This window comes from Raphanus sativus, chromosome 3, assembly GCF_000801105.2.
Source record: "Raphanus sativus cultivar WK10039 chromosome 3, ASM80110v3, whole genome shotgun sequence".
Lineage (NCBI taxonomy): Eukaryota > Viridiplantae > Streptophyta > Magnoliopsida > Brassicales > Brassicaceae > Raphanus > Raphanus sativus.
The window spans coordinates 10,832,651-10,848,412 of NC_079513.1; the positions used below are offsets into that span (position 1 = coordinate 10,832,651).

The 15,762-nt window shown below is 39.3% G+C and overlaps 1 protein-coding gene across 1 annotated transcript; it reads left to right on the forward strand.

Annotated features, from left to right (window-relative positions):
- Positions 1-7,470: 7,470 nt before the first annotated feature.
- On the forward strand, positions 7,471-15,223 carry LOC108829328 (uncharacterized). Its single transcript, XM_018602992.2, has 5 exons — positions 7,471-7,617; positions 7,693-7,752; positions 14,364-14,605; positions 14,693-14,917; positions 14,994-15,223. Exons 1-5 carry the CDS (start codon positions 7,581-7,583, stop codon positions 15,042-15,044), a joined length of 615 nt encoding a protein of 204 aa, XP_018458494.1. The 5' UTR covers positions 7,471-7,580; the 3' UTR covers positions 15,045-15,223.
- Positions 15,224-15,762: the final 539 nt, after the last annotated feature.

The following is a 15,762-nucleotide window of genomic DNA, read 5'->3' on the forward strand; positions in this document are numbered from 1 at the left end:
ATTAGTATGGAACTGATATTGCTAAACAACATAGCCGTATGGCTTCTTGATTTTATTTGATGACCGGATGGTCTTTGCAGCCTAAAATGGCCGCATGGCATTGTTCCTTTACATAGCCGACTGGCATGAGAAAATGTATGCACTGATATTGACTGATCATTGTTTGATATGATTCAGATGTCGAGATTCCAACACTCGGATTATAATGCCCTTGATCTCATTGGAGACAATTATTTTGATTGGGCTATGAACACTTCTGCCGACTTAAAGTCTAAAAGACTCGGGAAGTGTATCAAATATGGAAATGACACCCTTGCGTGTGAAAGGCATAGAGCCATTATGATTATGCGAAATCATCTCGTTGAGGATCTAAGAAATGAGTACAGCTATGTCAACGATCCTCATGTTCTCTGGTCAAGTTTGAATATCCAATTCTCAGAGCCATTATTATATAAGTCCATGAAAGAATGGAATGTTCTGAGGTTCCAGGATTATGAATCCATGGATGACTACCACTCTGATCTTATGAGAATCACCTATAGTCTTAGACTATGTGGTGAAGTGATAATAAACGAGGATATGTTAAACAAAACTCGTGACACATTCCATTCAAAGGAAGTGTTGTTATCACATAAGGCTAAAGGTTTCACAACCTATTATGACCTTCTCTCATATCTTTTAGCTCTTGAGCAAAAGAAGCAAAACAGGATAGATAATCTCAACAAACTTGATGAAATTATGGAGATATACCATGAGAACCGAGCACTTGAAATATGTCCTGAAGCTGATGAAGAATCCGGGTGGACTCACATGAATTGTGAGTTTGGTCTATTCATTAAATGAGAATCAATGAAAGCCATGTCCAAGGTATTAAAATGGACTGGCCGGTTTTGACATTCTGAATTTTTATTTATGATTTGGTTTTCATTCCATTTCATCTTGTCATATATAAAAGCATTAGTAAAATTTTATCTTAATTGATTTGCTTGCAATCTTTGATTGAAAAATGACAAGTAAAATTTCGAAAATCAGTGAGTCTAAATATGACCACACCTATGGCATTTCCCTAAGGGGAACGATTTTATTCACTCAAAATGAAAGCCCCATTAATTTATTTTGAATGGTTTCGAATGGGCTAAGGACAGAAATGTTCTTTCTGTTTATATATATAAAGAAAAATTGCCAAAGGTATAAATGATCGAGAATAAATTCTCCATGTTGATCTAGACTATGCCGAATGATCAATATGATAAGGAACAATGGCATTTGGTAACCAGTAAGGTTAGCCACGAAATTATACTTAATGTATGACCGGATTAGCCATCCGGACTTAGATTTTAAAATTTGATGCAAATATTTAAAGGCACAAAAGAGTTCTCCCATAAATCTCACGTGTGTCGTATGAACACAAGGGAAACTCATGAGGCTTCATTGTCCACAAGGTATCACGGAAATGGCACAATAATTTTGTGTTCTTACAGAAATGATTTTATAACATGTTCCTAATAACCTGGCTGAATAAATTTCGAATTGTAACCTATAAGATTTAGACTATACAAATTTATAAAAAGTCATGAGCATCCAAAGATTACAGTATGTTCATGAGGGGGAGAGAGGATAACCCTATGATACATGAACACACCATAATCTTTTGGATATAAGAGCTCAGACACATTGTCTTTTTAAACCACAATAAAAACTCGACAACCATGGAAATGGAAACCACAATAACCGTGGTCTTGGTTCCTACCATCAGTCCACAGTAGTATTTCTGGTCGGACATAACAACACTCGACCAAGTATGAACTTATAAGTTCACTGACTCTCCATACAGAGGTCACATAGATATCTGGTTAAGGACATGGATTAATTCCCAAGATTTTTAACAGATTATAGTATGTCCATGAAATGGAAGTGAGGACAAATCCACACATGTCCATACTATAGATCTACTCGGACTGAATTCTTTTGTGAATCTAAATGAGCCATTGGCCATGGATCCGAGACTTGGGGACAGAAGAGAAATTCGAAATTTATAGTCCATAGATCCGAGACTTGGGGACATAATAGAAATTCGAAATTTATAGTCCAAGACATGGGACATAAACAAATTATTCATACAAGTTGAAGTATAAGCATCAGGCCATTAAAGTAAAGCATAGATATTCCCATCTCAAAATGATTACGGGTCATGATCCAGACACCATCCTAAAATAAAAAATAAAATAGAACACCACAAACATTTGTGCCATCTAGGATGTAATCTCATAAGGAAATTAGATAAGATTGGGAATATATGTTGGATAAGTGATATGTTTTTCTCCCACGAATTTTAATAAACCATAAGCCAAACATGAGTGACTAGATTGTGGCTAAGGAACATTGATTTATACAAGATAAATCTGTCTATCCAACATTCATTAAAATGAGAAAACAATAAGCTGGAAAGAATAAGAGAAATGGATTGGTATGAACCACCATTGTCTTGGCAAGATCCTCGGACCATAGAATATAATTTTGGACGTCCATACAAAGAAAGAAAATCATACAAGATGATAGCCAGACAGATTACCCGAATGACTATGTCATAACCAGCTTAGCACCACGAAATAAATATTCAAGTTGCTATAAGTGAGTCTATAAAATAGACCTGTATGTTCCATATACATAGGAATCTCGAAAATGAGAGTAAAGGTGCATAAAAATGATATATCCGAGTTTACTAAAAGAAACCAGACCAGACATAGAGAAAATGCTGGCCAGCTGAACATCTAAGGTACCAAACCATGTAGCTTGGGACGCCAAGATACAAGGTAGCAAAGGTCCTGGATAATAAAATCTCTAAATCGATTTAAACATGTCTGGAACGCGATAGAACGCGATGGAACAGTATATAAGTGTCGACACATACACACACATAAGTGATAAGATGCATATGAGAAAGCACTTGAGAATAAGAATAAAAGAGGATCTCGAACCCACACATGAGAGTACTCGTAAAATAAATAAAGAAATGAACGTGGGGTTCCAAGTAAAGAATAAGAGATGCGGAGACCATCTAACCAGGGACATAAGAGTCTTGTGATGAATGGAAACCGTGAGAAAGGACATGACCATACATAGGTCGTCCATATCCAAGCATAGAGCATTCAAGGAATGGCTTTATTACACAAGGTTATCCACAGAGACTAAGGAACATATTAGAAGGAAATAAATTCCTACGTGGTGAATGCTACTGCATAATATAATGTCTGGAAACACATAAGAAAATCGCAGTAAGTAGTACAATAAATCCGTGGATATATAAAGGTACATATGACCTGAGATTTAAAAGATCAAAAGATCTAAAAGAAATGAGAAATGTGAATCTCATAGAACAACATTGTTCCTGCGTTGTTCATGGACTATCATAGAAGCAGCTGCCTGCGTGTATACACATATAATTAAGACTAAGAGAAACTTAGTAAGAAAGTTCTATAAAAACATTTCAGATTAGTCCATAAATATGAAATAAATTCCTTGTGTTTATTACCTAAGAAAGGATAATTAAGTCCAACTGATTCTTGGACAGGCTGTAATGGAAATAAAATGATCTAGAATGAAGATCACAGCCGTATAAATATGTATTGAGATCCATGATCTAACATACCAAGAACTGGATATGATATGGTCAAAGCAATAAAGTGATGAGTCCATCAGATTCACGACTATAAGGATCCATATCCAAGTCTGACCTTAAACCACCTTGGTCCTAGGCAATTCCGACCCGTTCCATAGGTCCTGATCCGACCTTGAGACACCAAGCAAAATGGAACGGCATGTTGACCCAAAGGAAGGCTTCCAGCCGGCCATGAAAGTTTTATTGGCATATGCTACATAGAAAATTTCATGAAGAATTTTGGTTAACCTTTAAGGACGGAATGTGCAATAGTATGATCCAAATAAAATCATGGATATACTAATGATACTCATGGACAAATTTTATAAATTCAAATAGACCAAGGATGAACAGAAAGTATTTAAAGATAAGATCCATTTCAAGATGGATGAATACTCCCATAGAAAGTCCATATGTTCTGGTCAAGAACCATAGAACATATCTGATCATTTTTAAGTAATGGACGAAGGTACTAATAAGTACATATATACCTCATGATCACTGAAACAAGTTCAGATGAATTATACAGCAATTGAAAGACATTGCACGGAGGTACAATTCAGGGGGAGTGGTACAGGTTGTACTCTTTTCTCTTCACCTGGTTTTTGTCCCAATTAGGTTTTACCGGTAAGGTTTTAATGAGGCAACACCAAAACTCTAAGTTTGGTAGAATGTATCCACAAAGGTCTGATGTCTATGACATCTAAATAATGAGTTCATGCGTTGTACTCTTTTTCCTTATCTATGGTTTTATCCCACTGGGTTTTCCTAGAAAGGTTTTAACGAGACAACATAGGAGCATGTTACTGACCCTGAAACGTATGTATCGATCAAGGGGGAGTGTTGTGAATATATTATGTGATCGACTCATTTCTGTCCAAACCGGACAGACCGGACCAAACCATTTCTGGACAAACCGGACGGACCGAACCGAACCGGACCGGACCAGACCAGTCTATGTTGAACCAGACATGACCAGGCCTGACTCAAGCCCAGCCCATGAAGACCAGAAGCTGGCGGCCCAATGGAGTAGAGATAGAGACAAGTCCAAGAAGATAAACATCAAGAAGATTCATGTTTATCCATATGTAATTAGTGATTATCATAATCATAAATAGATTAGGATTTATATTCCCTTATGTTATGGAATTTATATTTATCTCATTTCTAACTTGTATATATATGGACCTTTGGTCCTCGAGATTAATAATATGAAATCACTTCCATTTACAACAGATTTTATTTTATATAATTAGATGGACTTTTATATAACATGATATTTCGGTTTTTAAATATCCCATTTTTTCTTTTTCTTTTTTCTTTTAATATTTAAAATAATGATAGCAATAATATCCGAACTATGAAACAGAACCACAGTGTTCTGTTTTCAATTTTCATTCGTTTCTATAATGTTATCGGATACATACTTAAACAAGTGTTCATACTCAAAAATTTGAACAGGCTCGGTGAAAGTAAATAATATGGAAAGAACTTGTTCTTATGTTCGAATGGGGGCTCACTTGGCATGATCGTCTCCACCTCATGCCATTAGCTCAGAACATTCAGAACAAAAAAAGCACTGAATCAAAAGAAATGAGATATTTACCTTTACCCTTGATCACAAAATAAGTTTATTAGATCAAGAACATACATACACTAAAACAATCTCACAAGTTTATTTTTTTTTCTCATGTTTCATTCTTAACTTGTTTCCTAGCTCGTGAACGTGCTGCAGATTCTCTGTTCTTCGTAATATGACAGTCTAGTGATGCTAACTACATATAAAATATGTTTTTATGTTGGTCGAAACCATTAGTTAAAGCCTAATTGAGGTAGGGTTGTCCATACATTATTTGTATATTAACTGTGATAAATTGTTTTTTTTTTTCACGATAGGAAATTTATCGATATTTTGTTTTTGTCGGTGTCTGTATTAGCCATCATTATCTGTGGGTGCGGATATTTTGTTTATCGATATTTTTTTCACGATAGGAGAAGGTAGAATCGACGCCAGAGTGGGTAGAAGCAAACTGTGTGTGTGTGTGTACACGTTAAGAAGTTGAAGAATATCAAGTTCAAAGATACAAAGATACTTCGAATCCAGGAAAATGAATACCAAATATCGCTCATTCTTGCGCCACTGACATGTTAAAACCGACCGATGAACATAGGGATGATGAGCCAAGAATTAGGAAGATCGAATCAGATTGGCAGGCAGTGATAATGAGAAGTTCAGCCCAAAGAAACAGATTTCCGACCCCAAAAGAGGACGACAATACATAGACAGATATTGATTAATCACCTCACTCATGTCAAAAGAGATTTGAAAAATGAAGATTAGATTGAGATGTGGGACGTTCAACAAATGCCGTTGCGAAACTACTTTGTTCTGTGCAATTCAGAGAACCAATGTATCATGCGAGACTGTGCATGATTCAGTGCTTCAAAGAATGTTGGGACAGAGCAAGACAGAAGGAGACCAAGTTGTGTGCAATATTTTTGTTTGTCTGCAGTTTATTCAGATCAAAGGTAATGGTTCTGAAGAAGAGTATGGTGTGAAGGACAATAACCTCCAGATAATACGACTCGTTTCCACTCTCTTCCTTGCAACAACATGGGAAATTGAAGCTTTGAATCGGTTAAAGAAGCTGTTTCTGTTTCTGGAGTTCATGCGTCATGGAGAAGAGACGCACACTTCAGAACAGTGGATGAGAACTAAGTAGTCAGTTCAAGATCTCAAGTTATTGGTGGCAATTTGTGCTCAGTGTGGTCAAGTTCGCATGATACTTTAAAAGAAAAGTTTCAGGTGAAGCACAAGTAGAGATTTCAGTCAGCTATTACAATCTAGTTCAAGGAATATGTTGTGCTCACTGAAAAGGCATTTCACAGATCATATTCAGTTTCGGGGGATAACATTGGCAAAGGACACAAGAAGCAACTTGAATTTCCTAAACTAGAGAAGTTCAAACTTGACATGAAGCACAAAGAGACTAGGCTACTTGTTTGTTGGTTGAATCTGTTTGGCAGAAACAGGTGGGTTACAACTCACAAAAAGAGGAAGTTTTACAAAAATTGGTGATTTAAATACAAGACCAAAATACATGGAGTAAGGGTAAGTGTGTGTCACTTCATGTACAGCCATGAGTCCACGAGAAGTGAGAATAAAGAGTCCGAACAGTCTCTGGTTATGTATTTACAAACTATTGTTATTGAATGTACGGGTCATTGGCTAACAAAACATATTCACCACCGGTGAAGAAGCCCAAATTTAGGTGGCACTTCAAGTACAAGTATAAGTCACGCAAAGCGAAAATGGAAGATCGGTCATCTTGGAGAGTATATAATATTTTTGAGATAGTGTAATTGTTTATATAAATATTAACAACTTTTAAATTTTCCATTGTAATTTTTGATGGTTAACTATTACAGTATTTGATGATTACCCCTTCTAATCCGACTGACTAGTGCAAACTAAAATTTAACTATTGCATTTAAATTTTAATATTTTTTTGCAGTTAACATCTTTCTCCCTCATGGTGAAGTTCTTTTATTTTCACCACATAAAGAAACAAAACTCTTTTCTCTATCGTAAAAATGAGGGTGAAAACGGCATGAAAGGAGTGTTACTAAAAAAAAAACAAAAAATACCTCCACGGTGGAATTCGAAATCGGGCCGGGAGGTGTGAGGATTGTGTCCCAACCAATTTAGCCAAATGAGATATTCATTTAAAAAGTTCAGTTAAAATATAAAGTCTATTCAAGATCATACGAGATTTCGTGGGAGTTAAATCACTTTCCCCCAATTTCAAATTTTAAACAACCTCTCTCTCTCTCTCTCTCGCAAGTCGCAATGGCTCCTGGAGGAAACCACTGGAAGAAGAAGCAGACGAAGAAGAAGAAGTAGAAGGATGCTTACCGTGCAATGCCTCTGGATTTCGAACCTGCAGATGATTCTACCGGTACGATCATTCTCAAGATCCGATTTCTTCCCGACGTTTCTGAACTGACCTCTCTTTCTTCGTGTGAAATTGCAGTGAATGTCCTGACTAAGCAAGGATCTCTAGCTCAACCTATCCCTGGCTCTTCTTCTGCCGGTAAGATAAATGCCGTTAGTAGCGATTACGTTTCGAGATTTCTCTGTCGAGTATTGTGTAGATCGAAGGTTCCTCTGTATTTTTGGAGGCTCATATATTCCTATTGTTAGCCTTAAGGTTATCTGTTTTTGAATCTGCCTGGTACAATCTGATTCGGTTGGTAGAGATTGTTGTTAGCCTCTAAATCTGGATTCATGGCCTTTTCTTTTGAGATTTTTCATTCAAGCCTAGCTTTGATTGCTGCGATAGATCGATGGTTACTATGCTTAATGTCGTTGGATTGGATAAGTTTTGATTCTAATCTTTGATTTTGATTTTCGGATTGTTAGTAGAGATTGTTATCTTGTAATTTTGGATTCATGGCCTTTGTATTGAGATTTCTTATCAAGCATACTTTCTTTTTTGCTTGGGATTAATCGGGATTAATCACAACTTCCCTGTCAGGTTTTGGCAATATCACATCCTTCACTACTTTCTTAAGCGCTTACGTATTTGTTTTGGTTTGTGTTTACATCAACTTGTTGCGTTGCTTATTTATGTTACTTGTGAGGTTTGGTCAAGCCCATCGGACTTGTTCATCGGCTGGGCCGAGTTGCACAAGTTACGCGTGGACAACCTATGGGCCTAATCGATAAAGCCCATTAGGTTAAGTGCTGACAATACAAAGAAGGAGAGATCACGACAGGGATCTCTAAGCCAAGCTTCTGGGAGGCAGCAGCCTCAAGCATCCAGAGGGAGCTTCCATGGCGTCTCTTAGAGAGATAGAGTAAGCTAGAGATGATTTGTTGTTCTAGGCTTAGCTCTTAGCCATGTACTCTTGTATTATCTCTTTATACTCTCTAGGGTTTGCATACCCAGGAACAGAGAGAGTTATGATCTTGTAAACCACATCGGAGGTGTTTTCCGATACTTCATAGTGGATGTTGTGGATCCTGGATCCACCCCAGATGTAGTGTGCTGCGGCCGCGAACTGGGTTAAAAACTCTTGTGTCATGAACAAGGATTGAATCAATGGGAAAGATCAAAGGGACCAGGGGATACTACGAATCCCCAAGGAAGTCTTGTTAGAGTTACGATTGACTCTACAAGTGGTATCAGAAGAACCACGAATTCCGCAACAAGTGGTATTAGAGCATATGCTCATTGATTCATGGAGTCCACGTCTCTAGGAGGAGAGACATATGAAGCTGGTGGTCACGTGGTTTTACCTTAATCAGAGTAATACACCGAGATCAGATCATGTGAAAGAGATTTGTCGGTTTACAAGAGATGAAGGAAACCTGTTCGACGTTCTTCGCTGCAGTTGCACAAGTTTACGGAGGAAAGATTCACAAGTCAGTTGAATCGGTTGAGATGATTTCGAGTTTATGAAATCAGGGTTTCTCTGCAGTTCTCCAGGGTTGCAAGAATCTGCTACTATGTGAGAAGGGTTTCAGGTTACTCACAAGTGGATATGGTGGCAGGCTGTTAGCATAAGAAACAGAGGTTTCAGAGCTGTCTTCGATCTGCAGTAACAAGGAGTGTGTGACAGTCACAAGGCGTGTGTGACTATATGCATTGGAGTTTCGGATTTCTTCATATTCTGCAAGTTATTGGAGTTGAGAGCATAGTGGAGCACAAGGGGTTTTCGCACTGGTGTTTTGTATGGGATTATCTGAAGATTCAGTGAGGGATTTCACGGTGTTCTTGGGTTATCTCTACATGGTATATCAGTCGCAGGTGGTGTGTTAATCTATGGGGTTATTTCAGCTCGGTATCTCATGGAATTCTTGGAACTAGGGGACGCCTTAGAACCTTGAAAGATATGAGTGTTTCATGGCTGTTCAGATGGTATTCTTTAGTCAGCGTGAAGGGTGTTGCAGAAAGGTTTGAAAGAGATCGACTCATGCGGGTTCGTCTATGTGTGATCATGAGAGTCTACAGTTGGGTAGAGGTTCAGAGAACAAGATACTACAAGACTGCTATTTTCAGAGGGAATGCAGTGTGGTTTTCTAAGCAGATATGTGTTTGGCATAACACGTAGTTTTCTGCTGGGATGGATCTGCAAGAACGAGGAGTTACTTGTTCAAGGCAGAGTTCGGCTGAACAGGTGGCGGTGTCAAATCGAGATTGATTCAGGATGGAAACAAGTGTGTTTCGGGTTTTCTGCATGGGATTCAGTAGTAGTTTGTTTTGGCTTCATAGGCATGAGGGAAAACAAATTGGTCTACAAGGTTTCACGGTTGCAGAGGTAATGATTTGTTTGAGCAGAGGTTGAGCAAAGATTCTTTGCGTCGAAAGTCTTCTTAGCAGGTTGAGCTAAGCGGCGGGTTCTGTTGGCAACAGCAGCGGTTCAGAGAGATGTTCAAGGAAAGGTGTTCAATCAAATTGTTACAAAGAAATTCTCAGGATAAGGAGTTAGTGTCTACAGGCTGTTGAGGTTGGTTGAGGATTTTGAGTCAAAGGGCTTCTGGTGTGAGGCAGTGGCGATTCAGGTTCTGCAAGAGCTTCAAGTTAGCATCGACATCAGCTAGAAATTCAGGAGAAGAAGAATCAATAGATTTGTAGTCACAATCACATGATTATTTCGAGAGTGACGAACCAGGGATGATGCTGAAAGATAGGCATTGTCAAAAAAAAAAAAGCAGATGGCGTTTGTATGTGGTAGGCAAAGACAACGTCAGAGACAGAGGAAGAAAGGTTCACAGTGGAAAATCTTAATGCACGTGATGGTTTCAGGTCTATGAAATCATGATGAGAGACTTGCAAGGGATGCAGTGGTTGTTGGCAAGAAAGGGAAGACTCGCGCAAGCTGCAGCAGAACATCTGCACAGGTTGGCGTGTTCATGATCAGAGTGTTGGAGATTGATTTGAGTCGTCTGGGATGGAAAATATCTCAAGGGAATACAGACTCACATTAAGTCAAATCTAGGCTTAAAGGAGAAGGAATCAAAGGTCACCAATCTCACAGGGACTGAAGGTTTTCAGAGATCATAAGGAATGCAGGTTGTCTTTGCGAAAGATGATCAACGGATCTTGCAGCTGCACAGGTTGGTTGTCGTGTGACAACAATGTGATGAAACAGAGGTGATTCTGTTTTGGGTCAGTACAAGTCAGTCTCGTGGGTGCATGAGAGGAAAGGTTTCTGGCTGGTAGAAGAAAGTCAGAGGAGTCACCAAGTCAGTGTGGCTGAACAGGTTGTACCTCTACGAAGAATAAACTAGAGTATGGGATAAGTGTGTAAAAGGCTACACAAGGGTATGTTGGAGCAAATGGCTATTTGTGGTAACAGCATGCAGAAGCTTTTGTGAGGTCGTGTGAGTGACAGGAAAACCTAAAAGGAAAAGGCGATTCAAGATTAGACTTAGTTTGAAGATTCTGGTCAAAGGCAGAGGAAAATGCGCAGGCGGAATCGGGTTGAACAGGTTGTTACGACTGGTTGTAATCCTGAGGATAAAGGGTATGAGACAACAGTCATCAATACTTGTTCAAGAAGAAGAAGTCGCTACCACAGCTAGGAGAAGCGTGTGTGAATTATACCTTAGAGGAATCGTCAAGGATGTATGAGTCAGAAATTCCAGATGAATAGACTCACAGGAGAAGTAAAGGACGCCGGTTTTGGTGTCACGACCACAGTGGTCAAGGTGGAGCTCTCGGATAAGAATTGAAGCTCAAAGGCAAAAGGAGAAATTTGCAGACTTGACCAGGTCGTAACTTCGTGCTTGAACAAGTCAAGGTTCAAGTATAGCTACAGCTTGAGAAACTCGTCAAGGGTTCGAGTTTGACACGACATAAGCTGTAAAGGGAGTATCTTAGGAGCATCACAGGCATGTATGATGAGAGATATGTTCAAAGGCCGACAGGAACATTGAACAGTTGCAGAAACTTAGTTACAGAGACATGGTACTTCTAAAGGGTTATTTGATTCAGGTGGAGCCACTGAGATTATATAAGGATTGATGCATCAGGGGTATATATAATCTGATTCCAGGTGGAGTGAGTCACTGGTTGAGAAGATGTCTTGATTGGTTCAGCTGAAAGGTAAAAGTTTCGGGTTAGCAACTTGGTCAGCTCAAAAAAGTAAGAGCTGAAACGAAAGGTTATATCCATGATAAGGGGCTTGTGGATATGTTCAGAGTGTTAAGGCCAGAAGGTGTCAGGATCAGTTAACAAGTACAAGGCGCATCATCAGAAGATTTGTAAGAGGAGTCTTACATAAGGGAACTTGTAGGCGAGACAAGTGAATCGGCATATGTATCAGAAATACACTGCAGTGAGGTTGATACAGAGGACCACGAAATCTGAGCCGAGTATGATGCAAGAGGAAACGTGGTGAAGTGCTTGGTTAAACTGAAGGGAAGTAAGTATCAAGAGATACTGAAATATTGAGCAGTGAAGATGAAGAATGGTGAGATGAAGCAAAGTAAGAAACTGTTAGAAGACATTGCAGGGATTGCAGGGAAGTGTCTTACAGTTTGCAGGGATTGCAGGGAAGTGTCTTCCAGTTTGTCCATCTCAGGAAGAGTATGACTTGTTCTCCACAAGTAGGTTCATCTTAAGCTCAAGTCATGGAACTGAAAGAAGCTTCATGAAGGTCTAAATGCAAGGAAAAGCCGATTGCATTTAAAGAAGCAGAACAAGTGTAGTTCTGGAATATGTTTGCATCAGAGAAGAGAGGAAGTGTCCTCAAGGAAGTCCATTAGCTAAAGGCCAGATACTCATCGATGGCTAGGTACTCATCAGGCTATGGCAGGATCAATGACTAACAGGCGTGTTCAAGTCGTTGATGGTGATGCACATGTTTCGGTATATTGGAGACATCTCAGTACAAGAAAGGTATTGAGGAAAGGAACTCACAGCTGAGTATAAGAGGATATCAGGGATTCTAGATAAGATATCACATGCAGCTCGTGAGGAGAGCTAAGGCGTATCATGGATTGGATGGTATGAGGCTCAGTTCATTTAACTAGCAGTGGGGTCTAAATCTGTTAGTGGGGTTCTGTTGTTGCAGAACAGGTTGATCAGATGGTGGAGCAAAGATGTTTGTGTCGAAAGTCTTCCTAATCATGTGGTGTTAGGCGGCGTGTCCTGCTTGTGCAGCGGTACAAAGTGATGCTCAAGTACAGTTTGTTCAAGAACAAAGTGTAAGTCAAAGCTGTTTCAGAGATATGGAGCATGAGTGACTTCAAGGTTTGCGGTTGATTCAAGGAGAATTATGTGGTAGCATATTATGTTAACAACATGAAGGGTGAACCAAGGTTGTGTCGAAAGTCTGTCCAGCAGTGATGGTTGGATGGCGGGTCCTGTTCAGAGCAACAGCGGTACAAAACGTGTTCAAGGCTGGAGTGTTTAAACAAGTAGAGAATCAGAGGTTGTTTCAGGTTTGAAGCATATATGGTTCGAAGGTAGCTGCACAGAATTCAGGTAATTTGGTTCAAGGCTCAGTGCACATGAGTGGAATCGAAAGGCTAAGGAGGAAATCAACTTGCAGAAAGATGTTCAGGTTTCTGTTCAATACTTGAACAGGTTTGTGATTTTGACAGCAAGGTTGTGTTGTTAATAAGTTCACGAGTAGTAAGATATGAAGTAGCACGACGTCAATGAGGAGTTGAGCTTGACACTTGGAGTGTAACAGCTGGGTTAGCAACTCAAGACAATGGATGAAGGTGATGGAAATTCAGAATGGCAATGGGATTGTCACATACCTTTCATCAAGCATGATGTCTATTTTTCATTGATGGGGCTAAGTGGATTTAAGTGTTTAATCTACAGAAGTTGTGGTGTATAAGTGTAAGCTTATGCAGGTTTCAAGAAGATCATGAGAGAACTTCAAGCTAAGCTCAAGGTGGAGTTGAGAGAAGTGAGAAGAGATAAGATAAGACAAGGAGATGCAGAAGATGAGCAGGCTTGCTCAAGTTTCAAGAGGTGTCGAGCACAAAGGAAGGGTTATGGACTTGGACCAAACAGGTGGAGATTGTGAGGTTTGGTCAAGCCCATCTTGTTCATCGGCTGGGCCGAGTTGCACAAGTTACGCGTGGACAACCTATGGGCCTAATCGATAAAGCCCATTAGGTTAAGTGCTGACAATACAAAGAAGGAGAGATCACGACAGGGATCTCTAAGCCAAGCTTCTGGGAGGCAGCAGCCTCAAGCATCCAGAGGGAGCTTCCATGGCGTCTCTTAGAGAGATAGAGTAAGCTAGAGATGATTTGTTGTTCTAGGCTTAGCTCTTAGCCATGTACTCTTGTATTATCTCTTTATACTCTCTAGGGTTTGCATACCCAGGAACAGAGAGAGTTATGATCTTGTAAACCACATCGGAGGTGTTTTCCGATACTTCATAGTGGATGTTGTGGATCCTGGATCCACCCCAGATGTAGTGTGCTGCGGCCGCGAACTGGGTTAAAAACTCTTGTGTCATGAACAAGGATTGAATCAATGGGAAAGATCAAAGGGACCAGGGGATACTACGAATCCCCAAGGAAGTCTTGTTAGAGTTACGATTGACTCTACAAGTGGTATCAGAAGAACCACGAATTCCGCAACATTACTAGTCATTGCTAGACTTTATATGAATATATTCATGGATTGAATCCTATAGATATCTTATTTGTTTCAACTTGTATTTTCAGGAAAAGGAAAATCTGTGGCTGATGATGGAAGCTCGTCTGACAATGATCTACCTCAAGAACGTCCTGCAGTGACTTACACCAACAGGAAGAATGGACCTGACCTCAAAAAACTTGATGCCTTGTACAGGCCTAACATCCTCGCCATGAGCTCCTGGTCAGAAGCTGAATATGCAGAATATGACACTTACTTGGTCAAGAAGTGGGAGTGTAACGGGTTTGACAAAAGCGATAACGCGTATGTGGTAAGGCTAAGACTCATTCCTTTTCCCTCTCTCTCTCTCTCTTTACTTGCTTTAAATCTTTGATATCTTTTTTTTTTGTTACCACAGAGCATAAGAAGCCTCAACTCTAGAGTCTCGATCTCAGCTAGGAGGTACTACCGCTTCAGACTCCCGGCACGTGGCAAGCTTCTCCCTTCTGTTGCTAATGGCATGCCTGACCTCTCGAATATGCATAACTGGACTGGTGAGGACTATGACTCTTACGATTCGTTCCTGATCAATAAATGGAAACTTTCTGGGTTTGGAGAAAACGCTGCTGAAGTCGTCTATGTGGTAATTATTCATTTTCCTTTTTCTATTCTTACTTTCTTCAACTCTCTGTCTTTCACTGATTATCTTTCTATTCCAGGGCATTCGTGACCCTAGCTCCATGGTTTTCAAGGCTTCCAAGAGATACTAGAAGGCTTGATTTGACAAAGTGTTGTCAACTCATCTCGCTGACAAACACTTTTTTTACTGTTCTTTTATTAAAAAAAACAAAAGACATATGTGTGTTTTGACTTCAGCGGAATGTTGCCTCTCCTATTTTCCTATCATGCTTACAAACTTGTTAGAAGTCAAAAGAATCTGCTTTTTAAAGCCTTTATGATCGACTTCTTTTGATTCTGTGAATTGGTTTACTGTTAGTCCAACGACACTTGCCCTTCTTCTCTGCTTTGATCTTAGCTTGTGATTGGTCTGAGGTTGTTGGTTCTCATTTTAGGTTCATAAAGGGAAGTGTTGAAGGTAGAAATCTATTTAGGGACTGTGGGATCATTATTTTTTGACAGACTGAAACAAGGCTCGTACGTTCTCTAGGATCTTTTTCATGTATGCTCTGTTTTTTGAAAGGTCTCGGTTGATAGAAGCATTCCTTAAGCAGAGTCCTTGTTTTGAGATTCATTTCTTTCATCAAACAATTCATTCCAAATATAGAAAACAAATTGTATTTGCTTTTGATTAATAATACACATCTGGATAATATACAAGCCGGTGACACCTATCTCACTATCTTCTCAAAATTTATTTTTGCTACTCTAGATTCTTTCTGAAACCATAGCTGCAGTTACTGTAAAAAAAGTTTTTTGAGGTGAATAAATTTAGAATTCATTCAAAACAACAATAATAATACACACATA

Coding starts and splice junctions, on each gene's coding strand:
- LOC108829328 (XM_018602992.2), top strand. CDS start 7,581: ATGCCTCTGGATTTCGAACCTGCAGATGATTCTACCG. Junction 7,618..7,692: donor ACCTGCAGATGATTCTACCG/GTACGATCATTC, acceptor GTGAAATTGCAG/TGAATGTCCTGACTAAGCAA. Junction 14,606..14,692: donor AAAGCGATAACGCGTATGTG/GTAAGGCTAAGA, acceptor TTGTTACCACAG/AGCATAAGAAGCCTCAACTC.